At 59.5% G+C, this 26109-nt stretch overlaps 1 protein-coding gene across 1 annotated transcript; it reads right to left on the reverse strand.

The window, feature by feature from the left end:
• KCP (kielin cysteine rich BMP regulator) lies at positions 1–24941 on the reverse strand (the record flags this gene model as incomplete). The annotated part of the gene is made up of 38 exons (XM_082846853.1): positions 1–406; positions 545–851; positions 1295–1459; positions 2243–2344; positions 2439–2550; positions 2632–2804; positions 3055–3197; positions 4279–4378; positions 4582–4661; positions 5597–5717; positions 6288–6370; positions 6597–6770; positions 7757–7850; positions 7933–8015; positions 8120–8210; positions 8465–8550; positions 9255–9431; positions 10040–10210; positions 10475–10663; positions 10767–10860; positions 11009–11091; positions 11224–11397; positions 12077–12170; positions 12248–12354; positions 12444–12596; positions 12844–12925; positions 12999–13084; positions 13430–13523; positions 13600–13679; positions 13811–13904; positions 16050–16138; positions 16946–17039; positions 17245–17327; positions 17469–17565; positions 20889–20965; positions 21054–21243; positions 22137–22303; positions 24863–24941. 38 exons carry the CDS (start codon positions 24939–24941, stop codon positions 135–137), a joined length of 4740 nt encoding a protein of 1579 aa, XP_082702979.1. The 3' UTR covers positions 1–134.
• Between the last annotated feature and the right edge of the window lie 1168 nt (positions 24942–26109).

Genomic DNA, 26109 nt, shown 5'->3' on the forward strand with positions numbered 1-26109 from the left:
TTTACTGCTTCTGACTCCACACGCTGGGGTCTTTGCGGGGCCCAGACCCAGGCTCCCGATGCCCGGGCAGTGTGGGAGCTTCTCTCCGAGGGGACACTTCTAGCCTGATGAATTCTGGTCGGTGTCGTCCTGGCTCAGGGTTCCTGGCCCTGGGGCTTCTGGCTGGGGTTGGGCAGAGTGCTGGGTGGCTGGTCCCCAGTGAGTAGGACTGGGGGGCAGGCCTCGGGTGAGATACAGTGGGCCTCGTGCTCCACCAGGCCTGCGGGGCACCGGCAGGCGGGAACACAGGGCCTTACGCAGTGGGCCGCCAGCTCCCCCAGGGGGACATGCTGGTTGAAGCAGGTGCGGGGACAGGGTGGGCCACACTCATCAAACACGAAGCCACGGTCCAGGAGGCAGCCCACCACTGCAGGTGGAGTGGAAAGCAGAGTCACTTTGCAGTCACCAGGCCCACCCCCTGTGACCCTCCCTGTACCTACGCTGTCCAGACCTGAGCCCTCCGTGTCACTCCTCCCCCAACTCGCACTGGGCATTGCCCCCTCACCGCAGAGCGTGGGGCCCCGCCAGGCAGGAGTCACCCCTGCTTGGCGACAGTGGCTGGCATAGGCTTCCAGGGCGTCACAGAGGCAGGTGTCAGCCAAGAAGCCAGGACCACAAGCACAGAGGTCATACACGCAGGCGGCAAAGAAGGGCTCTGGTGGCACCACGGCATGGCAGCGACTGAACGGGGACGACTTCAGCACCCTGCACCGGGCGTTGGCCTCACGCCTGGCACGGTACCCTGCTGCCCGGCATGGATCCACCTCACGGCCCTTGGAACAGGGCCGACCAGGTCCTGGCCCCTCTGGGACCTAGGTGGGGAAAGCGGCTCTATATGGCAGCACCCACTGGCAGCCGACCTTTGTGTGCTATGTTCTTCAAAGCACTTTGCACCAAATATTTTGTTTTAGCCTCATAAACCTCCCTATAAGAACAGCAAAGGAAGCATCAGCTACTTTTCCTTTGTTCCCATTTTACAGATGGACAAACCAAGGCCCAGAGCAGGTAAGTGACTTGTCCAAGGTCACACAGTTCGTGAGCGGCAACGCAGGGCTTGGGGATTCAGATGATGAGACCGCTTTCAACAGGCCATCCTGCCTCCCCCAGCACCATAGCAGGTAAGAAGTCCCCAAACCTCCTTGAAAGCCCCAAAGCCCACCTTGTGTGCAAACTTCCCTTTCCATACCAGAAGGCTGCTCTGAGATTCATGCTCAACTGTGCCTCCCCCCTGCCCCCCAGCTCCTGTGTGACTCACCTGCCAACTATTCCCAAACTCAGCCTCAGTGGACAGGAGCAGCCCCTCAGGGCCCTGCAGATCATCCTGGGCAAAGCCATTGAAGTTGCCACAGAGCCCACAAATCTGGCCCCGGTAGGAGCCAGGCACTCTCACCTCCACCTGGGACTGCCCATCCCACAGCACCTGTGCAGAGAGGCTGGGACTGGAGAGTGGGGAAAGGCAGGGGCCCCAGGAAGCCCAGTGCCGATCCTGGCGGCGTCAGCACGCCCCCTGCTGTAGGGGAGGAGAATGGACAGGTGGAGGTGTCTCCTGGAAGGGAGGATGCGAGTAGGTACCTGCCCTGTCAGCCCTGGGCAAACACAGAAGACATGAAGAGCCACCCACAGCTCCCTCAAAAGGGCACCTTCTCCCCTCATCCTCCATGAACTCGGCGCCCCCATGAAATGCAACCCTCTTCTGGAGAGTCACTCTCTCATGGGCATTCAGGCCTTACCGAGAACAAAGCATAGAGTCTGTATCGTAAGAGTAGACAAGACTTATTTTATGAATTTACAAATGTGCTTGTTGCTGGAGGCCAGGGAGTGAACTACTCTTTGACATGGGAATTGGAGGAAATCTCTGAAGCCACCCAGGAGACGGCAGTTGACATTGCCCACCCTCCCAACCCTTCCCCCATTTGACTGATGGGAAAGCTGAGGCCAAGAGAGGATGGGCTTAAGGTAATGGCCTAAGAGCCCCAGTGCGTGGGTGGCTGAGCCAAGATTGCAAACCAGGCTCAGAACTCCTTTCATCACACGTGGAGGTCTCTAACCCTGATTCCTCTTCTCCCTTCAGAATCCAGCAGAACTCTCTCACCTCTGTGGCCTCATTTGGCCTGGGAGGTAGCTGGTATCCCCACTCCCTCTACAGATACAGACACCTGAACAGGCCCGAGGCTCCCCCGCACCCCACTCGCCCCGGCCGCACCTGGAGCCCCGGCTGGGCGTGTAGCATCACCGTGCGTCCCCGCAGCTCCACATACAGCAGAGGCTCCTGCAAGAAGGGCAAGGCGACGGGGCGCCCGTCCACCTGGAGGAGAAGGGAGGCGGGAGGAGGAGCGACGTCGGGACAGCGGAGAGGAAAGCGCAGGACCGACTTTCCCCGGGTCCTTGGCTTTACTCACCGTGACCGCCCTGCCCTGCAGCAGCCGCACGGCCACGTCTCCCAGCAGCACGGCCACCTCGTGGGTCCAGGACACGCCGCTCCGGCCCCGGTCATCGTTGGTCACGTGCACGCTGTGGCGTGGGAGGCCCAGATGCAGTGGTCAGCAGGGACGGGTGTAAGGGGGCAGGGAGAAGGCAGAGGGAGTTGCGCACCTAAAGTCGCCTCCACGGCAGTGCTTGGCCAGCACGTAGCTGCAGCTGCCCTGGAAGTGCAACAGGCGGCCGTCGAAGGTGCGGTAATGAGGGTCTCCGAAGGCCATGCAGGAAGCGGGCCGGGTCAGGCAGCGGGGGCAGCAGCTGCCGGGACGCAGGGCGGGGGCCTCGTCCTGGCCTCCGCCCCAGACACCGTCAGACACGCTGCGCTCCCTGCCGTGCCCCACGCAGAGCCTCCCGGGGCACGGAGGATCGCTGGGGAGGCTCCAGGGCTTACTCCTGGCGGGGGGGTCAGAGCGCCACCTCGTGGCTACTTCGGGAACTGCACGACCCGGGCAAGTCCAGCCTCCTTCTTCCCCGGGCCACCCAGGGGGGCGGTGCCAAGTGGCCACCCATCCCACCGCCTCAGACAGCAGCACTCACGGGCCCGCAGGAGAGCGGCGGGCAGCGCTGGCTCTGGCAGCTCACGGCGCCGGCTACGCAGGAGCAGCTGGTGCAGGCGTCCACGGCCCAGCGCTCCCCGGAGGCCACCTGCCGGCCCTGGTGCGCGCACGACTGGGCGGGGGCTGAGGGGACAGTAAGGGGCGAGGGTCCGCTGCCCATCCCTCACACTGGGTCTCGCTCCCGCCTCCCCCCTCCCCGACCCCAACCCATCTCCCTAGCCCGCACCTTGGCATCTCTCACAGCACCTGCCAGCCTCCCGCACCTTCGCCCAGCCGTGGGGGCAGGAGAGGGCCTGGCACTCTTCCAGGTGGCACTCCACGCGGCCCCGCTGAGGACAGATGCCATGGCTCTAGGGACTTCCGGCAGGGTCTGGAGTCCCTGGCCTCACACTCTTGGAGCCCTTCTGGATCAGGGACTGGGGCGGGAGCCCCCTCTCTCTCTGCACCTTCAGCTACCTGCCCTCACACAGGGATGCCCAGAGGGGGCGCCTTTTTCTGATTACCTCGAAGACCCCATATTCTCTGGTCCAGTGACCAGAAGCTCCTCCCTTTATCCATCTCTCAGGTCCTCCACCCTCACCCTCCCACCCCCAGCTCACACGGCAGGTGCAAGTGATACAGTCGTCGCTGGGGTCCCGCCAGCTCTCTCCATCTGCCACTCTCCGGCCCTCAGCTTCCACCACACATTCTGAGGAGGAAGAAATGGGGATGGGAGAGCACTGTCATTCCGCCTGCATGAGCTCACCCCGAAGGCCAGGGCAGGGCGGTGCCCACCCCATCCAATTAGCACCCTGATGGTGTTGATTTCTTCAACCAGCACCATGGCCTACTAGATGGCAGACCCGGCACCAGACCCGGCACCAGGCTCGGGATGTCCAGAGTGTCCCGGAAGCCACAAAAGCCAGAAGCTGGAACTTTCCTCTGGGCCGGCTGCCAGCTCAGCTGTGTGATGCCCTGCTAGTGGGCCTCGGGTCCTTGAGCCAAGCCTCAGGCCAGGCCTTGAGAATCCAGGCTTCATTCCCTGCCTCCCTCTACCTCATGGGTCCCTCTTCCACCCCAACGAACAGCCCTCCCTTTCTACAAAAGAACAAAGCCTGCATTCTGAGTGCACACCCCAGGTTGCCCACTTGGCCCATGGATGCCACCCCTCCTGTCTCCCTCCTGGCTCCGGCTCTGAGGATGCAGAACAAAATTGGGCATGAACCCTGGCACACGGGACAGCAGCTCCCAGGGGGGGTATGGCGCTCCAACAGGGGACAGCTGGGCTCAGGACAGGCCCGGTGAATGCAGAGCCAAGTCAGGTCCTGTGGAAGGGCACAGGAACACGACAGGTAGAGAACAGCAGGGAGGGAGCAGGGCCTAGGCAGGATGCGACATTCAGGACAAGTGGGCAAATGTCGGGGGTGAGTAGGAAGCCCAGAGCTGCTGCAGGAGAGGAGTCGCAGCCACAGCCCACAGAGGAGGAGGAAGAGGGGGCTTGAGGAGTCTCCGAGGCAGGAGGGCTCACCTGGCACTGGCAGGTGTAGCAGGGGTCTGGCGGGGCCAGCTTAGACCCCCGCAGGTGCTCCGTGCAGGGACTCAGCGGCTCTGTGAAGACAAGAACGCAGTATGGGAGATGCTGCCGGGATGGGGGTGGGGGACAAAGCCTAACTGACCCCTTATCCCCCTACTGCGACCCCGGGGTTTTTGGGCCCAGGGCATACTTATGGCCCTAACACCTTGATTCCAGGAATGACAGATCCCTTTTCCTTTTGCTCCAGCAAAGAAAAGTTTGGACTTTTGAAAAGGAACTTTGCTAGGCTGCTAGCATGGAGGGCCTGAAAACGGACAAAGCGTGGCTTCCTCAGCCTGAGGTCACTAAGGACCACTGGGCTGCCCGCCCTGCTCGCCCTCCCACTTATCGTCTGAAAGGAAGCACAATGAGCCAGGTACCCCAGGTTCCAATCCTGGCTCCAGCACTCGGTGCCTGTGCCATTTTGGGCAAATTAATCAACTTCTCTGAACCTCAATTTCTTCATCTGTTAACAAAAGGAGTAATAACACCTCCTCACTGGGTAACTGTGAGAATTAAATGGGATGCTGTTTATTAAAAGTACAAGTACAGTGCGTGGCATGCAGTAGGTGCTTAGTAAATACTGTGCCTTTCCTCTTTCCCTGCAGCAGCACATCCGAACAAGTGTTGACAAGAACACCTCTCCCCACCTCTGTAGCTGGGCGACTCACTGCCCCTCTGGTCCTAATATCCCTGCCCTCAAGAAGCCAGCAGCCAGCACAGCTGCAACCCTGCAGCGCCACCTGCTGGACAAGGTGCACCAGGCTTCAGAGTCAAGGGGTCCTGCTAGCTTCCCGTTTCCCCTTAGGATATTACAGGTCTCACCCTCCAGGGTACAGGTTTCCAGAACAATCCACCGGACTCAGGAAAGGGCTGGGGCTGGGATTGTGGAGGAGGGCTGGCTGGCCCTTCCAGTGTCACTCTGGGGGTGGCAGCCCTGCCCTCTTTCCCCCCAAGTCCGGGGACTCACGGGCACAGGTGGGGCAGCAATGCTGGGGCCCAGGGGGCAGGAGCTGGCTGGCGGGACAGCCCACCAGGCTGGGACACTGCCGCCGGTGACAGCGAAGGCTGTGAGTTCCCTCAGGCTGCAGCTGAATGAGCGAGCAGGGGGTGGGTCCCAGGCCATGGAAGCTGAGAGCCACCCTCTTTCCTCTGGATGCCAGGCTCCTCCATCTGCCTTGGGCAGATCAGACGACAGTGTGCAGAGAGACTGAGCATCTCCTCACCCCATGCCCCAGTCCCCAGAGAGGACAGTGCCTGCTGCCTGCAGTCACTGGGGCCTGAACCTTCATGTGGCCTTTGACCCTCCTGCACTCCCATGCCAGCCCCCTCCCCAATCCCATTGCCTAATCTCCTGATCTATGATGTCGGTCTCCTGCTCAAAACCCTTTCATTGGCTCACCCTTACCTTTCAAATAGAAGTTCCCCAGTATGGCCCCCAACCAATTCCCAGGCTTCTCCCCGCAACCTTCTACCCACACCACCCCACACTCCAGCCAGGAGGGCCCGCCCACTGCCTGCCCCCCCAGACTTGCTGGCCCTGCCTGCTCTTCACCCCAAGCCCCTGCCTCACTCCCTGGCCACAGGGACACACTCCTGACTCCCCACAATGCCTGCTCCCCGCAGGGTCCAGGCTGCCCCTCAGCCTTGAGCTCCCCTACCTCACAGGTGCACACTTCACAGGGGTCTGCGCCAGGCTGGAAGCTCTCCCCGGGCTCATACTTCCGACCCTCATGCTCACAGGCTTGGCAGGGGTCGGGTGGGGGGTTAAGAGCAGAACAGAATCAGGGAGCTTTCAGGCTGGCAGCAATGCCAGGCCCCCCAGCCTCAGAGAATGGGGTGTGCATAAGAACGGGGGCCACTTCTCCTGGAACGACGCATCTCTGCCGCCCAGCCCAGGGCAATGGCAGGGAGATGCTGACGGGGCACTGACTCCCTGCTCACGCCCCCCCACCCCAGGCTCCCAGTACCAGAGCATGGAGGGCAGCAGTCACGGGGCCCCAGGTGAGGCTGGGCACAGGAGGTGACACACTGGACGCGGGCACAGGTGATGACACCCTCATGACACATGCAGGAGGAACAGGGGCTGTCGGGGGGCTCCCAGCTACTGCCTTCAGGGTGCTCCTCCCCATGAACCAGGCAGCCTGTGTCCGAGGTGGGCAGGGATGAGCTCTGAGTCTGGGCTCTGCATGTCTGCCCCTGACCCAGCCCCCTCACCCTGGGTGCTCAGTAGGGTATGTGGGTGCCAGGAGGGGTTTCTGCAGGGATATAGTGGAAAGGTGTCCTGGGACAGAACTCCTGCCTGTGATGGAGGGGAAAGACACTGGGTCGGGGTCAGAACACCCGGACTCTAATCCCACTCCTCGTCTGCTTGCTTGCTAGACCCAGTGCCAGGCAGTAGGCACTGTCTGTTACAGCCCAGCGCCAGCAACAGTACCTGGCCTGCAGCAAGTGTGTAATAAATGCCCGTGGGATGAATGAGAGGCTCCATCAGTAACCGTGCGCCCAAGGTAACTCAATCTCTACAAGTCTCAGTCTCCCCATCTGTTAAATGGGGATTTCATCTCAGGGCAAGGAGACGCTGACAGTTCCTATACCATGCTGGGCAGTGTACGGGGCCGAGGGCCCACACAGGCTAAAAAAGGCCCCTACTCTAGAACCAGACGGCCTAGATGCAAATCTTGACTCTGCCATCTACTGGCTAAGTGACCACAGGTAAGTTATGTTACCTCAGTTATCTCATCTATAAAATGGGAAAAGTTAATAATAATACCTACTTGTTGAGATCGTTGTGTGCCTCAAATGAGGTATGTGTAAAGCGCTTAGCACATGGTATATGCTCAATAAATGTTAATTATCATTATTATCATTATGAATGGGGCGTGGTTAGGAATGGGCAGCTTCGAGGAGATTCTAATAAGCACCTAGAAGGGGAGACGGTCTGGATAGGCCAGGGGCAGGGATAGGGAGGAAGAGCTGAAGGTGAATGTGGTGAGAGCTCAAGGGCTGAGGTGTGGGAGGGACAGACGGGTGGACAGGGAGGTGGGAAGTCTGGAGGAGAGCTGAGGTGGGGGAGGTGAGGCCGATGGAGGGACGGAAACAAGGGAGCAGCCCCACTGGCCAGGCATACCTCTGCAGCGAGGGCAGCAGCTCCCGGGCTCTGTGACCTGGAGTGGGCAGGGCAGAGGTGGGCACCGCAGCCGCTCACAGCTGACCTGGCCAGCCTGCAGGAGATGTCTGGTCAGTGACTTGCTCTCCAGGCCAGCTGACCCCGCCCCTGCCCCCTCTGCCACCTCCCTACCACACCTGACAGCGACAGCGCTCACAGCTGCCTGCGGGCCCCTCAAACTCCTCCCCGTCCTGGTGCTCCCGGCCCTGAGAGAGGCAGCCTGCGGGTGACATGTGTCCTGGGCGGGGGCTGTGCTACCAGTCCAGCATCAGGTCTAGCAGAGCGGGAGGGGGCGGCGCGGGGGGGCAGGGCATGTGTGCTCACTGTGGCAAACAGGGCAGAAGCAAGGCCCTGGGGAGGGATGGGGGCACAGAGCTGGAGCACACGGCTTCTTCTGGCAGCGCATGGAGCCTTCCTGGGGGAGAGAGGCCACGCTGCCACTTCCCACGTCATCACACCCTCAACCAGGCCACACGCGGCCTCGTGGGGGTGTGCCCCTACTGACCTGCCCGGCCCAGACCCCCTCCCTCAGCCCAGGAGGCCTGAGCCCAATCTGTCCTGATGGATGTCACAGGCAGCGTGTACCCTGGGAGGAGGAGACGACCTCTTTCTGGCCAGAGAGGAGGATCAAGGGATGAAGGGCTCCAAGCCCCCAAAGGGCCGCCTCACCTGGCAGGTGCAGATGGAGCAGGTGGGGTCGAGCGGGTCAGCAAGGGTCTCTCCGGGGGCAGCGGTGACCCCATGATAGAGGCATCCTGGCAGAGGAGGGAATACAAGGCAGAGCCGCAATCAGCGGATCCCTCTGCTGACACAGGCACACACACCAACACAGACACACACACACACACAGCCGGGCCTGGGGTCCTCTACCAAAGCTCAGCTAAGAGTCAGAAAGAGAGATGGTGGCTGGGAAGGTGAGGGGCGGGAGGAAAGACTTCAGCCAGACCACGGTGGTGAGACTTGCATGCGCGAAGCGCGGCGGGGGGGACTGAGGGTGGGATCACAGAGCACAGGCCCTCGTGGGAGGAAGATGAGAGGGACGGGCACACCGGAAATGAAGGTGAGAGGTGGGCTGGCTCGGGAGGGTGGCTTCTCTAGAAGCCACGGGGGAAGGAAGTTGCCCAAATGTGGTTGGCAGTGTACGGGACTCAAGGGCAGTGGGAGCCACTGAATGGCTTGGAGTCTGGTGACGTGATATTTTGGGAAGGCAGGGAGACAGCTGAAGAGCGGGAAGGTCTGGCAGCACAGGGGTGGTTGTGTGGTGCCCCTCACAGTTGGTGCAAGGTGACAGCAGGGACGGAGAGGAGGGCGCGAGTATGGGGTGAGGAACCCCAGGAAAACCCAGTCTGTGGGCTTGCTGCGTGGCTGTCTCGGGGGAGGGGTGACAGTGACCAGACCAGGGGACTCGCAGCCGAAGGGAGGCCGGGAGTTGAGAGGGGCAGTGGGAGGGCAGGTGTACCCTGGCAGGTCGGGCAGCAGTGCCCAGATGGGGTGAGCGGGTGGCTGCAGCCCAGAGGCTCACAGGGCCGGCGGCTACAGTTCACGAAGCCTCGGAGACAGGTACACAGATTGCAGGGCTCTCGGGGATCCGGAAACTCCTGGCTGCTCAGGTAGGACTCCCATAGGTACTCGCAGCCTTGGAGAGAGGACAGGGAGGGTGGGGGGAGGGGCAGAAATCAGGGAGAGGAGACCAGTCATCCAGCTCTGAGCCTGGGCCTGGCCTGAGGCCAAGGCCTCAAAGACCTGGTGGGGAGGGAAGGGCTCAGTCTTGGCCGGTGGGTAAAGGGGTCTGGGGGGTGGCAGTTGGATGGGCCAAAGGGCAAACTTTCTCCCCTTCAGCCTGCAAAGAAGCTCCCTGTCCAGGGCCTTCCCTGTGGTCCAGTGGTTAAGAATCGATCTTGCAATACAGGGGACGCCAGTTGGATCCCTGGTCGGGGAACTAAGATCCCACATGCCGCGGGGCAACTAAGCCCTCGCGCCGGCAACTACTGAGCCCGTGCGCCACAATGTGCCGCAACGAAAGATCCCATGTGCTGCAACTAAGACCCAACACAGCCAATAATTAAATAAATATTACAAAAAAGAAAAAAGCTCCCTGTCCAATCCACAGGGAAAACCCACGCAGAATTCGGTCCAGGGCTTTTGTCTTACGGTAATAAATATTTTTGACCCACTCTAGGGCAGTAAAGATGACTTTGACCCCGCCCTCCTGTCCCCCCACCCGTACAGTTCCCGTCCCCTCACCATCACAGGTAGGGCAGCAGTCACCCCTGGCAGGGAAGGGGCACTGTGCTGGGGCACAGGCCCTGGGCTCACAGCTGACGCTGCCCTCCCAGCAGAGGCAGATGTGGCACCGGGCAGTGGGCGAAGGGAAGCGCTCGCCGCTGGCGAACTCCTTCCCCTGGTACAGGCAGCCTGCGGGGCAGGCGAGGGGCTGGGGGGCCATGGAGGCGGCGCACCAGGCGCACTACCTCCCGGGCCCTGCGGGCTGGGTGGGCACCGTTCCCGCACTTTCTTAGTGAGAACCCCGCCCCCGGAGGAGCGGGCCAGGAGGAAGGGGGAGAAGGGGTGGCGCCCTGCCTGGAGGTAAAGAGGGACGCAGAGTAAGAGGGGGACCGAGCAGGTGAGGTTCCGGGGTGGAGCTGGAAGGAGTGCGGGCAGGTGCAGCCGGGGCGTTACCGTCACAGGAGGGGCAGCAGGGCCCCTGGCGCGGGTGGGCGCAGGGCGCCGGTGGGCAGGGCAGCCGCTGGCAGGACACGGAGCCGTCGAGACAGAGGCAGCGGCGGCAGGGGTCGTCGGGCTGGGAGAAGTGCTCCTGGTGGCGGACGGGGACCCCGCCCCCGGGCCGAGGGCAGCCAGAGGGGGTGGCTGCAGCCAGAGAGCAAGCGTCGGCGAGGCGGGGGTGGGGGGGTGGGGAGGGAGGCTGCTGAGGGGGTCCCTCCGGAGAAGCGGCGAGGGGTGCAGCTCCTACCCGGGCACTGCGGGCAGCACTCTCCTGGCAACAGGAGTGGCTCTGGACAGGGCAAGGGCGGGCAGCGGCGGGCCGGGCACTGCACGTGGCCGCTCTGCGGATGGACGAGGCCAGGCCGAGTCAGTGGTAGAAGGTGGAGGAGACCCCTCCCCTTCTCACCCTCACCTTGGCGGACTTCTCCTGGTCTCCCCATGTGCCCCCCCCCCACCCACTCTTCCTTCCCATCCGGGTGGCAGACTCACCAGACAGCGACACAGGCGGCAGGGGTCGGAGGGGTGGGGGAAGTCTGCTCCGTTGGGGTACTCTTTCCCAGCAAAGGCACAGCCTGGGGGAGGGGGGAGCTATGGGCCGGGGAGAGGCCCCCCTTCCCCCAGGGCATGCTGCCCTCCCAGCCCTAAAGGCCTATAGATGGGGCCAAGCCATCCCGAGGCACCACCCCCCAACCCGCCCACCTCACCATTGCAGTTGTTCTGGCAACAGGGACCAGGCAACGGATGGGCACAGGAGGCCCTAGGGCAGGCCCGAGGTTGGCAGTGGGCATGGCCTTCCCGGCACTGGCATTCCTGACAGGGGTCTCGGGGGTGGGAGAAGCTCTCGCCATCCAGAAACACTTGCTTCTCCAGGATGCAGTCTGGGCGGTGGGGCGGGTGGGCAGGAGTGGAGACAAAGACTGACAGTGCAAGGAGCAGGCTGACAGTCCCTCTACCCATGAGTCCAGAGCCACTGCAGAGGTGCCACTTGGAAGCTGTCCCCATGGAGGGAGAGGAGGAGGAGGAGGGGCTGTGTATGCGGACAAGCATATCTCCCCGAGCACACACTTGTGCGTGTGCGTGTGTGTGTGTGTTTAGTTCCTTTACCTGCAGGCAGCTGTGTGTGCCTCTGAGGGTGAAGAGCCAAAGGGCTCATGCATGTGCATGCCTGTGTTTGTGATACGCGCCCTGCACACTCTCCGTGTGGGCGGGGATCAGGGCACACAGCATCCCAGCTCCCAGTCTCTTGCATAGGAAACCTGAACGTTTGTTGCACGAACCAGGCTTATACAGGTAGATATACGAATAGATGTGCGTGGTGGGGGTATTGGAAGAGGAAGCGTAGGAAAGGAGGGAAGGGTGGTGTTGTAACATGAAGGGACAAACAAATGTCTACTCTTCTCTCCCACCCATACCCTGTGAGTTCCAGAGAGTCCCAAGCTGTGTCAGACTGAAAAATTCAGAAGGCCATTGCTTTCTAAGGTATCCGTTGGGCCCACGGGGCCATGGAGTGGCAGGGTCAAGGGTTCACCAAGCCAGACAGGTACAGTAAGCACGTACCTGGGCACCTGGGGCAGCACTGGCCGGGTCCACTCTGGGGCCTGGCACAGGTTGTGGGAGGGCAGTTGACCAAGGAGCATGTCACGGTCCCATCCTGGGAGCAGGTGAGAAGGCAATGGGGGTGGGCCCCGGGAGGGGCTCAGCAGGGCAGCAGCAAGCCTGGGGAGGTACCTCGCAGTGGCAGGTGTGGCAAGGGCTGTCTGCATCTGTGAAGTTCTGCCCGTTGGCGTACACTTGGCCGTGGTAGGTGCAGCTCTCACAGCTGGGGCAGCAGGCACCTGGGTAGCGCAGGGTGATCACAGCCCAGCCGATCAGGGTGGGCCAGGCAAGGCAAGGGAAGAAAGCTAGATTGGGGCGGGGCACTCACCGGGGGGCTTGGTGGGGTGCTGGCAGGGGGCTGGGGAGCAGAGCAAAGCCCTGCACACGGGCACCCCAGCTTGACAGGAACAGGTTGTGCAGGGCTGACCATCAGGCTCCCACTGGACCCCCTCAGCAAACTCCTCTCCACCAAGCACGCAGGCTATAGCAAGGGGCAGGGGAGGGGTCTGTCACCATGGCAACCTGGACACATCCACCCATCCCTGCCCTTCCCAGACCATAGGACCCTTCCCAAGACCCTGGCTTAGCCCTCCCCACAGCAGCCTCTGAACACACTCTGGAATGCCTGGTGGACTTAGGAATGCCTTCCCCTTACAGTGAAGGAACACTCCTCCATCTCTAGCTGCTGGGAGAAGCACCCTTTCGTGGTTGCCCCCCAACACACACACCTGGGCAGAGCTGGGGGCCAGAGTCAGACAGGGTGCAGGGGGCGCCCGGGCACTCCTGCTCCTCACAGGAGACCTCGCCGGCCTAGGAGGGAGGCTGGGTGAGTGGCCCTCAAGGACAAGACAGATCTGGGGCGTGAGACAGCGGCACCGCCTACCTGGCAGGAGCAGCGAACACAGCGGCCACTCTCTTGGAGTCTGAAGGTCTCCTGGCTCTGATACTGGTGTCCCTGGTACTCACAGCCTGGCTAGGATGACAGAGGGACTGGGGCACAGGGCTGGGGCTGAGGGGGAAGCCTCAGAGCACCTGAGGCATCCACCCCCCACCCTGACAAGGACAGCCACCCCTGTCCTCCAGGAGGCCCTGCCAGCCTCCCCCAGCCCACACGTGCCCAGGGTGCCATGAGGCGAGGTGAGAACTCATCCCTCACCCGTGGTGACAGAGCTTACTTTAGAAAGGACTTCCCCTGTACTTTAGCTCAAGGGGGCTTCCTGTTAGTCCACCAGAAGCAACCACCCCACGCCGAGACCCAGAGCCTCTCTTGGGGCAGTGCCCACCCCTCCCTGGTGACTCGAGCCCCCCACTCACTGTCACAGACTGGGCAGCACTTCCCAGGGATCCTGCCTGGGTGTCTGCAGGGCGTCGGTGGGCAGGGCAGAGGCTCACAGTGGACACTCCCATTCTGCCAAAAGGACCTGGTCAGCAGGTGAGAGGCAGGCCAAGAAGCCAGCCCCTCCCTGCCGGGCAGACACACTCACGGCACAACGGCAGTGGGAGCAGGGGTCTCCAGAGCCCACGGGCTCCCCGCTGCGGTACTCTCGCCCATTTAGGAAACAGCCTGTTGGGAAGAGGGTGCCTTAGACCCTCCTCAGGGCCCCATGCCATTCAGTGTCCTGGCTTTCATGGGAGGCTCGAGCTGGGCCGTCCATCAGCTTTCCGAGCCCCTCCAGGATCCACCTGCTGACTCACCATCGCACACAGGGCAGCAGGTGCCCGGGAGGGGCCGGGCAGGGTATGGGCACAGGCTGGCACATTCTCGCTGGTGACACCGGATGTGGCCCTCCTGGTAGGGGGCAGAGTAGGCAGAGGAATGGGCCGTCAGAGCTCATCCAAGTGGCAGAAACAGCATTCGAATCCCAGCTATCCACTTATTAGATATTGCTATGAGTAAATTGTGTCCCCCTTCAAACTCTTATGTTGCAGTCCTAACCCCCTCAGAATGTGACTTATTTGGAAATAGAGTCGTAGCAGATGTAATCACTTAAGTTGGGATGAGGTCAGACTGTAGTGGGGTGGCCCCTGATCCATTGACTGGTGTCCTTATATACAGGGGAAATTTGGACACAGACACACACTCACATAGGGAGAGAAGCATGTGAAGATGAGGACTGAAGCCACGGGATGCCAAGGAGCTCCAGCCAACGGCCAGAGGTGGAGAGGGGCCTGGAACAGATTCTCCCTGACAGCCCTCAGAGGGAACCGACCCTGCAGACACCTCGGTCTTGGACTTCTGCCTCCAGAACCATGAGATAATCGATTTCTGTTGTTTTAAGCCGCTCCGTTTGTGGTACTTTGTTACAGCAGCCCAAGAAACTAATATAGATGTATAACCTAGCATGCCACTTAAGTTCTCTGTGCCTCAGTTTACTCATCTAAAAAAACAAAAAAAAGACAATAATAGACCTGCCTTCATAGCCTTGTTATGGGGATAAGATAAGTGTGTGGTAGGGCATCCACCTCTGGAAGCTGACAGTTAACAGACAGTAGCTGCTGCTACTCCCCATGGTCTTTCCCAGACAGACCCCATCCCTGGAGTTCACACCTGTACCTGGGCTCACTGCCTTAGCCCCATAAGTGGGCTGCCAGTGACTCTCCTCACAGGTGGGGGTGGGGCGGCGGGGTGTCAGTGCGAACAGGGAGGGGAAGCATATGGTTGCCAAGGGGTTGGGTGCCCCACAGCCTTCACAGTGGAGTCCTTAGCCCTTGGCAAGCTGTCAGGAAGCTTTGTGACTCTGGCTTCAGCCCCCACGAACCACAGCCCTCCTTGGCGTGCACCCTGCCTGGACATTAGGCCTCCGTGTGCCCCCCTTCCTCCCCCAGACTTTGCCCTGACTCTTCCCTTATGCCTGGTGTCTTAGCCCATTCAGGCCACTGTAATAAAAAATTCCATAGTCTGGGTGGCTCATAAACAACAAAAATTTAGTTCTCACAGTTTTGGAGGCTGGGGAGTCCAAAGTCAAGGTGTCAGGAGTTTCAGTGTCTGGTGAGAGTCTCCTTCCTGGTTCATAGATGGCTGTCTAATTGCTTGTGTCTCCACATGGTGGAAGGGACGAGAGAGCTCTCTGGGGTCTTTTTTATACAGGCACTAATCCCATTCATGAGGGTTCCACCCTCATGACCTAATCACCTCCCACAGGCCCCACCTCCTAATACCATCACTTTGGGGGTTAGAATTTCAACATATGAATTTGGGGCAGGACACAAACATTCAGTCTATAGCACCATTTCTCCCTGCTCAAATCCTACTCACCCGTTAAGACCTAAGTAAACACCCCCCCCCCCATGAAGATATTCTAGATCTGTTCTGCCCAATAGAAATATAACACAAACCACATATGTCATTTTAAATTCTCTAGTTGTCAAATTTCAAAAAATAAAAAGAAACAGATGGACCTAAATTTTAATATTATGTTCCACTCAAACCAAAATATCCAGAAAGTTATTTCAACATGTAATCAACATGAAGTGTTAATGAGATATTTTACATTCCTTTCTTTCGTACTAAGTCTTTGAAAGCCAATGTATATTCTACACTTAGAGCCCATCTCAAACCAGACAGCCACGTTTCAAGGGCTCAGTGTCCACATGTAGTGGCTCCTGGTCAGACAGCAGAGTTCTAGATGCCTCAGGTCAGTTGTGTTTCTCCCTCCCTGGAGCTTGTGCTGCCTGTCATATCCTGCCCAGCCTCACTCCTCCTGTAACCTGAAGCTCCTCAAGTTTGGTTCACAGACATCCTGCTCACCTACTGTGCTCAGAACTGGGCATACTGAGGGCGCAACCCCTTCCCCACCCTCATGGTATTCAGGGTTAGGTCTCCTCCATCTCTGTCCCCTCACAGTGCCTTTTGGGATGTGTTCAGTGGAATGAATCTGGTGGGCCTGGGGTCGGGGAGGGGTGGGGGCAGCCCAGGAGCAGCACAGGGACTCACCAGGCACTGGCAGATCCGGCAGGGGTCCCCAGGTGTGGTCCACTCTTGGCCATGCTCCCAGTGAGAACCACCTTCTGTGCAGCCTTGGGCTGGGGGGCGATGGGCAGAGAGGAGGCCTGGTGGGAGCTTCAGCCAGAAACCCCTCCTTCACGTGCCCTCTGAGGGCTCTCCTCTGAGCCTAAACCAGACCAGATCCTACCTCTGCCTGGACCCCTCGCCTCAGCCTCCCAGCACCCCAGGCAGGGTAAGGCCCAAGTTCCTTAGCCTGCCCTTCCAGGCCTTCCAGGGCCAGCATGGCCACACCCACGTGTCTCTGGCCCCTCCCCATGTCCCCGTGTAAGCTTTGGCCATTCCTGCCTGCCTGCACCTTCCCGACTAACACACACCCACCTCACACTGAGTGTCAGTCCCAAGCTGCCCTCTCTTCCTGGAATGCCCGCCGTGTTCCGCCCTTCGCCTTTTGCTAACTGCTCTTTAACCTTGAGGTTGGCTCCAGACGCGCCACCTCCAGGATGCTTTCCTTTCTGTGCCCAGGCTGGATTAGGTCTCCTTCCTCATGGATTTAGTGTCACCCTCTAGTGGTCTGCCTCGAGGGCCCACCCCGTGTCTTCTGTGCGCAAAGCAGGTAATAGTCAATGTTTATTGACGTACATATCATTACACACATCTTACAAATGGGAACTGAGGCACGGAGTAACTCCCTCAGGGGTACATAACCACTGACAAGGGCAGAATCTGAGCCCAGGCCTTCCAGCTCCGGAGCAGGGTGGGCCAGGCCTGGGTCCCCCCACTGACGGCAGCCGCAGGTCAGAGGCCAGCAGAGTGGGCTTTGGGTTGAGGAAGTGGCAATAACAGCCCTCCCTGGAGCTCTGCCAGGGAAGGGGCAGGGCTCTCACCTTGGCAGGTCGGGCAGCAGTGCCCGGGCCTCAGGACTGGTCCAGGGCAGGGGGTGGACGGGCACTTCATGGGCACACAGCGAACCAGGCTCCTCTGTAATGCACCCATAGCTGTACTGCCCCTGGGTCTGGCTCCCAGAGACAGCAGGATGGGCCACAGAGTGGGGATGGAGGGAGAATCTCTCTGGCACCAGGCCTTGGAAAGTATGTGAGGGGCTGAAAGAGTGGCAGGCGTGACCCAGGGTAGGCGGGGGTGTCCCCGGAAGATCAGGGTCTGGGCAAAGGTGCGGGGTACTCACCAGGCAGGAGCATTGGAGACAAGGGTTGGAGCTGGACAGGAAGCTGGCCCCCTCCTCATAAAGCTGTCCCTCATACTCACAGCCTGGGGAGGGTTGCCAGCGTGACGGACTGGTCAGCAGAGAGCAGGGTGGGTGGACATTACCCGAGGGAAGGCAGGACCCCAAGTAGGTACGGAACCCTCTGGGGCCGAGGGGACGACGGGGCAGGGTGGGGGGGAGGTCACCTGGCCGGCAGATGGGGCAGCACTCCCCAGGTGGGGTGTAGCTCTCCAGGCAGTTGAGCTCTGAGCATGAGGGCCCCTGGCACTGCACCGTCCCTGCCTGCAGGGTAGACACTGAGCCCTCCTTCCTCCTCTACTGCCCAAGCCGAGTTACTCTGCTGGCCTAGCAGGCCTAGCAGGCTCCAGGCCTCAATGCCGGGGTGGCGGCAGCAGTCCTGCCAGGACCCCAGATTGGGCTTGGCGCTGCCAGGCCTGGGGTTAAGCCGGGCGGTGGGGATGTGGGTGGTAGATAGGACAAGGCTCTGATTCCCTTACCTGACAGGTACAGATGACACAGGGCTCCAGTTGCCACGTTTCCCCACTCCTGTGGCCTCCAGTACAGCCTGCAAAACCAGGGCCAGGCCCGCAAGTAAGAGACCCAGAGAACTGGGGCGAAAGCACGGCCAAGGGCGCCACATCAAAGGGGCACCATTCAGGCGATTCTCAGAGATTGTATACTTACTGCAACTTTCCAGCAGATGGCAGTATAGCGTCTGCCTCGAATAATCACCAGATTCCCATTATTTTACAACACATGGAAGCATTGAGGAAAGCGTGCCTTTTTAAAACTTTCACCAAAGACATTGTATGTGCTAGCAGTGGCCCTGAGACACCACGTGTCCTACAAGCGATGTGTGTGTGTGTCCCTTTTCTTTGTTGGGAGATCCAACAACTCCCAAGACTTTACTCCTCATCTCTGGCCAAGACTCTCAGGCTACATTTCCAGAACCCACCAGTCCCTAAGCCTCTGTCCCACCTTTCAAACTTGCAGCTGCCATTCTTCCCGGGGCAGGGTTGCCAAAGACAACATAGGATGCCCAGTTAAATGTGAATTTCAGATGAACAACACATAATATTGCAGTATAAGTATGTCCCAAATATCGCACGGGACATACTTGTATTTAAAAATATGTTATTTATACAAAATTCAAATTTAACAGGGCATCCTATTTTTTTTTTTTTTTTTGGCAGTGCCGCTTCCAGGATCTTAGTTCCCCAACCGGGGACTGAACCCGGGTCCTCAGCAGTGAAAGCATGGAATCCTAACCACCGGACCACCAGGGAAGTCCCAGGTATCCTATACGTTTAGTTGCTAAACCCGGCAACCTTATCTTCCTGACTATGAACCAGTAACAGCCGCTGTCTTCATGTCACTGGCACCACTAGTTTCCCAAGCTCAGAGTCCACTGTTCCATGGGATCCAACTACGTTCTTTGGAAACACCCCTCCTTCTGCAGCACACTGCCATCCCTGGCTCCATGCCTAGGCAACTACAGTAATAGCCCCCTAACTGGTCTCTCTGCATCTAGCCCATATACCACGTGAAAATTCCAAAAATGCCTATTTGAACATGCCACACTCTGGCTTTTCAGCCTTCAGTGGTTCCCCATTGTCCACAGAAGAAAGTCCAAACTGTAAGGCTTACAGCAGTGTGTTCCCACTGGCTTTCCCAGTCTGATTTCCTGCAACACACCTTTCCCCACTCTGTGTGCCTAGAGGGCCTTCAAGTACACCCTTTCCTTCTGGTGAAACCCCACTTTCCCTTGAAGATCCAGCTCGGATGACCTGTTGTATGTAGGGCCCTCCCCGATCACCTAGTCTGGGTGGGCTTCCCCTGCCTTCCTGCCCTCTCCTCCGGCGACTGACCACTTAAGGCCTTTCTCCACCTCCTCTTAATCTGTTCATTGGCTCTTAAATCTTGTATTATACTAGCTACATACGTTTATCTTCTCACTAGATTAGAAGCTGCCTGAGGAAAGGAAAAAGATCAGGTAGAGCAGGGGTCCCCAACCCCCAGGCCACGGACAGGTAATGGTTCGTGGCCTGTTAGGAACCCGGCCGCACAGCAGGAGGTGAGCAGCGGCGAGTGAGCAAAGCTTCCTCTGTATTTACAGCCGCTCCCCATCGCTCGCATTACCTCCTGAGCTCCGCCTCCTGTCAGATCAGCGGTGGTATTAGATTCTCATAGGAGCGCGAACCCTACTGTGAACTGCGCATGCGAGGGATCTAGGTTGTGCGCTGCTTGTGAGAGTCTAATGCCTGATGATCTGAGGTGGAGCTGAGGCGGTGATGCTAGCGCTGGGGAGCGGCTGCAAATACAGGTTATCATTAGCAGAGAGGTTTGACTGCACAGAGACCATAACAAATCAGTGACTTGCAGACTCATATCAAAACCCTATCGGTGGGTGGCAAGTGACAGTTAAGCTGCATCTTATGGAATAGACTGGACATAAGCAACACACTTTTGGTGTCACTGTCTCCCATCGCCCCCAGAAGGGACCATCTAGTTGCAGGAAAACTAGCTCAGGGCCCCCACTGATTCTGTATTACGGTGAGTTGTATAACTATTTCATTATATATTACAATGTAATAGAAATAGAATGTACAATAAATGTAATGAGCTTGAATCATCCCGAAACCTTCCCCCACCACCACCCCGGTCCATGGAAAGACTGTCTTCCATGAAACTGGTCCCTGGTGTCAGAAAGGTTGGGGACCACTGACGTACAGCCTTTGGCTCAGTCCCAGGTCAGAAGCAGCATTTGCTGACTTGGACTTCGCTTCTGAACACCCCTAGCCACTGCCGGAGCGAGTGGGCAGACGCCCTCTGGACACATGGCAGGTGGCAGGCCAGGCTCTGGGGCCCCAGAACGAGTGCAGGAGGTGGGTCTGGGGTCGGCAGAAGGCTGACCGGGCTCGCAGTGCGGGCAGCACGCTCCTGGCTCCGGGCAGGGTCCTCTTGGGCATGGCTTCTGGGTGCAGGTTACGGCTCCTTCCTGTGGAAAGCAGGCATCAGAACCCTGGAGGATAGGGCCTCCAGAACCGAGACCTCTCCCCAGGCTGGGACCCACCAGAGGCGCAAGAGGCTGAGTTGGCTCAGACTACGTGGGCTACCCTTGGCCCAAGGGCAGAAAAGAGACATCCTTCCCCCTCCCCCATCATCTCCTGCCACTCTCGACCCTCAGAAACCATCTCTTCCAGGTACCAGCAAATTCCCCAGCGTGGCGAGATCCTAGGAAGGGAACCAAGGGCTTCCTCAGTGGAAGGGTGAGGAAAGAAATAGGTGGGTGTGAAGCCAAGTGAGGGAGCAGAGGCAGGTGGATGCCAGGGACAGATGGATGACTGGGGACACTGAAGGTCCGCAGGCGAGGGGGCAGGTATAGGAAGACAAGAACCCCGCTGTGTGCGTGGGGATTGAGCTCCAGAAAGCAGAACTCTTCGGAATCAGCTGAAGGCGGCCAGTGGCAAGGCTTGGGGGGATGGGCAGGGAGACCCCACTTCTAAACATTCAGCACACCAGGCTGCAGCGACAGGTAGCTGAGGTGAGGCAGACGGGTGAGGGGAACAGGTATGGGATACCCAGGGTGGGTCACAGGAGCTCACCAGGCAGCGGCAGGTGGTACAGGCATCTGTGGCGAAGGTCTCCCCATTGCCATAGGCCTGACCATTGTGGCTGCAGCCTGAGGAGGAGATGGTGCTGTCGCTCAGGCACTCAGGGCCATTTCCGGGCCCTGAGGCGGTGCCAGTGGGCAGGCGGATGGCACTCACCATGGCAATGGGGCAGCCCAGGCTGGGGGACACAGTGTGTAGCCCCGTCCTGGCAGACACAGGCTGTGCAGGCATCAGGCTCCCAGCGAGCCCCCTCGGGCCAGGCCCGACCCAGCCCCCAGCACTGGGGCGAAGCCGCGTGGCATTCACAGGACTCCAGCTGCCTCACCCTCCCCTGCAGGTCTTTGTTCTGGGGAGAGAGGTGGGGGTAAGAGGCACTGGCTCAGCTTCCCCCACCAACTCCCACAGATTCGTGGGGTGTGAAAGCCAAGGCAGGATGAGAAGGAAACGTGACAGTTCCAGAGCAAGGTGGGTCCCCCTCCAGGCAGCATCCAGCTCAAACAGTCCCAGTTCTCATAGCCTGGGGTCTGGATAGGCTCCCAGGGGAACACGGGCCCCCAGTCCTCTCCTTTAGACAAAAGGGGACTCAGTCCCTGTGAGCCAACAGTTAAAGACCTTTATCTACCCAAAATCTTTCCTGATGATGCACCATAATGTTTGCCAAATACATGAAAGAATATGAAAATCTGACAAAACAAATACCCGGAGGTTCTTCCCTGGTATGAAAGAACCGATGTTAAGAACTGCTCAGGGCTTCCCTGGTGGCACAGTGGTTAAGAATCCGCCTGCCAATGCAGGGGACACGGGTCCGAGCCCTGGTCTGGGAAGATCCCACATGCCGCAGAGCAACTAAGCCTGTGTGCCACAACTATTGAGCCTGGACTCTAGAGCCCGTGAGCCACAACTACTGAGCCCATGCGCCACAACTACTGAAGCCCGTGTGCCTAGAGCCCGTGCTCCGCAACAAGAGAAGCCACCGCAATGAGAAGCCCTCGCACCGCAACGAAGAGTAACTCCTACTCGCTGCAACTAGAGAAAGCCCGCCCGCAGCAACAAAGACCCAACGCAACCAAAAATAAATAAATAAAATTTATTAAAAATAGAACCGTTCAGATAAGAATCTTTCTATGTGCATTTAAAACAAAACTCTATTTCAGGGTCCCACGGGCCCCCCTTCTCTCCTTCCCTCCCACTACATGAGGCCTGCCCTACCCCACGCACACCCACTGCCTCCAGTGGTACCTGTTCTCTGAGCTCCATGACCTCAGCCTCCAGCCTTCCCAGTCGCTCCTCCAGGGGGCGCCACCGCTCCTGGGGGGCCCCAGCAGGGGCTGAGGAGTGGGCCGGCGCCTGCAGCTGGTAGTCGTGGATGTCAGCAAGCCCCAGAGGCTCCCTGGGGACGGCTCCACCTGAAAGCACAAGGATCCGGGGAGGGCCTATCGCTGAGGGGCTAGCAAGGCTTCCTGGGTTTGTCTTCCCAATGATGTCTATCCTGTGCCCACCCCTGTCCACCGTCACCCACCATCCAGGGAAGGAGAGGTGGTCTGTGAGGGGCTGGAGTGAAAGCATGGGAGGAGGAGGAGAGAGCCCTGGGTGCACGGAAGTGACCTAGACCAGCTTTCCCAAGTAGTAAGAGCCTCAGGCGGGTATAAGCCCCAGGGACCCCGCCTCACTGGGAGCCTGGGGGGAGGATCTAGATCAGGGCCTCTCTGTAGGCTGCCCTGACTCTGCAGGGGTCCTCAGCCACGGGGGCTGTGCCAGGGTCATCCAGCCTCACTCAGGCCACGGACTTGGCCAGGGGCAGCCTGGGGAGCTGATGTGTCATGCTGGGAGGGCCCACAAGCCAGCACAGGCTGAAGTGCAGGAGAGGGAAACAGAGGAGTGAAAGGTGGGGCTGCTTTCAGGTACCCAGGGTCTGTGGGCAAACCCCACTGCTTGTCTTCACCTTCAGAAAGGGCAGCACTTCCGTGCACAGGGAGGGGCAACTCTTCCCTCTGCTGCTACTCCCAAGCCTTACCACTGTTTTCCGGGCCTGTGGCAGAGCGGCCTGGGAACTCCACCCAGGGCAGAGTGGGCTCCAGAAAGCGGGACTTGGCTGCATTTCTTTTTTTTTTTTTTTTCCCCTTTTTCTTCTGCGGTACGCGGGCCTCTCACTGCTGCGGCCTCTCCCGTTGCGGAGCACAGGCTCCGGACGCGCAGGCCCAGCGGCCATGGCTCACGGGCCCAGCCGCTCCGCGGCACGTGGGATCCTCCCAGACCGGGGCACGAACCCGTGTCCCCTGCATCCGCAGGCAGACCCTCAACCACTGCGCCACCAGGGAAGCCCTTGGCTGCATTTCTTGAAGGGTTCGGGGAGGGTGCTGGTAGGGCCCCCAACTAGATTTCAAGGCACCATGAGAATGAAGACAGGTTGTCCCGGGTTCTAGAGGACACTGGGTCCTAGGAGGGGGCACCTCTGAGTTCAGGCCTGGGGTTGCGGACGGCCACTTTCACCTGACTCTGATCCCCCTCCTGCCGTGGGGAAAACAAAGGCGGTGGGGTCATTGTCTGACTCCAGGTGTCCTTCCCACAAACATCATCCCTCCTCCCAGCAGAGGTGGGCGGGGCAGCAGAGGGTCTGGAGCAGGAAGTGAGTGAGCACGAGGAAGAGGTGGAGGGAGAGGGAAGGGTCTTTCCACCGAGGCAGCTCATTAGTGAGGCTGGGCCTGGGGGTGGCTAAAAGGGCTTCTCGTGCACACTAGCCCCGTGAAGCTGGGGAACAATACTGCTCACTCCCCCGCCCGCGACTGCCTCCACCAAAGGGGGTTGAAGATTCTCGTCCAAGACCTAAATTGTCTTCTTTTGTCCAAACCTGCTTTGTCCTGAGTTCCTCGGCTTGGTTAATGCCATCCCCACCTACCCAGAAATCTGGGGCTCAGCTTCTCTCTTTTGTACCCCTCCCAAAGTCCATCAGTCTCTGGTCTCAGCCGGTCATCCCCCAACCCCCCCCCCAGCTCCTCTCCTCTCCCCTCTGTGGCCACTCAGGAGGCTGAAGGCTCCCTGCCTCCACGTGCTCCTCTTTTCCTTTCACAGCCTTTCTAAATCACACATCTGCAGGTTCCCAGCAGCAAGTCCAAATGTGAGCTTTCCCAAGTGCCATTCACCTTTTCAGCCCACCCTGCAACGCCCCCCCGCCCCCCGCCCACACCCCTACCTTGGGCAGGGTGTCGTCTCTTGGAATGGCTCTCTGTCTTGGTGTGGCCCCTGTACCTCGCTTCCTTCCCAGCCCCATGAAGGGCGGCCAATGATGGGGTCCCAGTATCTTAAACCCTCCACCCCAGCACGACACCCCCCCCCACCATGACTCCTCCTTTCAGGCCACTCCCTCCAGGCCTGCTTAAGAAGGCACAAGAAAGGGGTTGAGGAGAAGCTGAGGGTCCTCTGGGACCCTCAGGGAAGATCAGGCCGGTCCTTTGCCTGGAGAGACCTGCAGAAAGAGCTCCTGTTGCACAAAGCCTGATTGCTCCCCATGGACCTGTCCTCTGCTCCCCTCCCTTCCCCCCTGCACAGTCCCGGCCCTGACCTCTCTGTTCCTGCCTGTCCTTCTGGATGAAAGCCAGACACAGAGACTCAAAGTCAGCTCCCATGGCGGGCCTTCTTTTTTTTCCCCTTTCTCAAGACAAATAATTAACTTCAGACTCCCAGATTCCAGGGCGGACTCTCCCCCACCGCTGCCTGCAGGAATTCCTCCCGAGGCCAGAGCAGGAAGCCCCGTCCTGCTCCGGGACCCCATGCCACAGTCTCCGTGCTGCCCCGACCATGCTGGCTCCTCCACCGACGGGGAGGACTCAGGCTGGCCTGGGAGGTGCACGCACCCCGAGGCAGGGCCCAGGGAGGCGGCCCCCGGCCCCAGCCGTTCCCTCAGACTGGGCTGAGCAAGAGGTGAGGTCCTGCCTGGCTGCCCCCAAGCCCTCAGCGCCCCGACCTACCTCTGCCGGTCCCCGGGGCCAGTGCCAGGCCCGTGAGCTGCAGGACGAGGGGCAGCAGAGCGGCCTCGGCCCTGGCCATGCTTGCCCCGCCTTGCTGACTACGGGTCGTGGCTCAGCAGGCGCTGGGAGAGGCGGGGTGTGGAAACACCAGGCCGCCTCCCACCAGCCTTTGTTCAGGGAGGGCTTCTGGTGTCTGTCACCCCGCCCCATGGCGCCTGCCTTCCTGATGGGCACCTCGACCCGACCCTGGGGCCCAGCCCCATCCTGACCCCAGACCTGGCTCAGAGGTGCAGGGGAGCCCCCGGGAGAGCAGGAAGCTGGGAGGGGTTGGGGGCGACTTCTCCTGCATGTGATCCAAGAGCAGGCTCTAAAAAGCCCACAAACTCATCACCCTTGGGCTCTGGGACAGCTGGTCTCCTAGCCCCTTGGGCTACTTCGCCACCCTGGGGTTCCCTTCCTCACCTGTTTACAGGAGAAGCAAACTGAGCTGGGTTCAAATCCCTGCTCGGCCTATTCCACTAGGCCTCTAACTTCTAGTTGCCTCAGTTTCCCTGTTTGTAAACTGGGGATCATAACAGCTACTTTATAAACTTAGAGTGAGGATTAAGAGAGACTAGATAGATAAAGAATTTAGGGTAGGGTAGTGGTCGGCACAGACTAAGTGCTCAGTAAATAAATAAAAACAAGAGGTGTGGGGCTTCCCTGGTGGCGCAGTGGTTGAGAGTCCGCCTGCCGACGCAGGGGACGCGGGTTCGTGCCCCGGTCTGGGAAGATCCCACATGCCGCGGAGTGGCTGGGCCCGTGAGCCATGGCCGCTGAGCCTGCGTGTCCGGAGCCTGTGCTCCGGGAGAGGCCACAACAGTGAGAGGCCTGCGTACCGCAAAAAATAAATAAATAAATAAATGGGTTTTAAAAAAACACACACACAAAACAAACGAACAAAAAAAGAGGTGCTGCTCCAGGTCTCCGAAGTCAAGGGCGCTCCCGGTCTCCTCTCTCCACCTCTACATTTCTTTCCTGGACTCTACTCACCATCCCTATCTACCCTGGCAGCCCCAGGCTTGGCCCCAAATGCCAAGGCCTTTCTTCTCCAGCCCATTTTCCAGCTCTTGGGCTCAGGCTTGGCCTGTGTGTGTGTGTAGGGGGGTGAGTCCGGGCCGGGGGCAGGGCTGGGCCTTGGGCTCAGCAGGCGGAGGGGGCCAAAGGGAGGAAGTGAGAGAAGCTGGTCACGTGGGCCACCAGGCTGG

Source organism: Leucopleurus acutus (assembly GCF_964270905.1).
Source record: "Leucopleurus acutus genome assembly, chromosome: 9".
NCBI classification, from domain to species: Eukaryota; Metazoa; Chordata; class Mammalia; order Artiodactyla; family Delphinidae; genus Leucopleurus; species Leucopleurus acutus.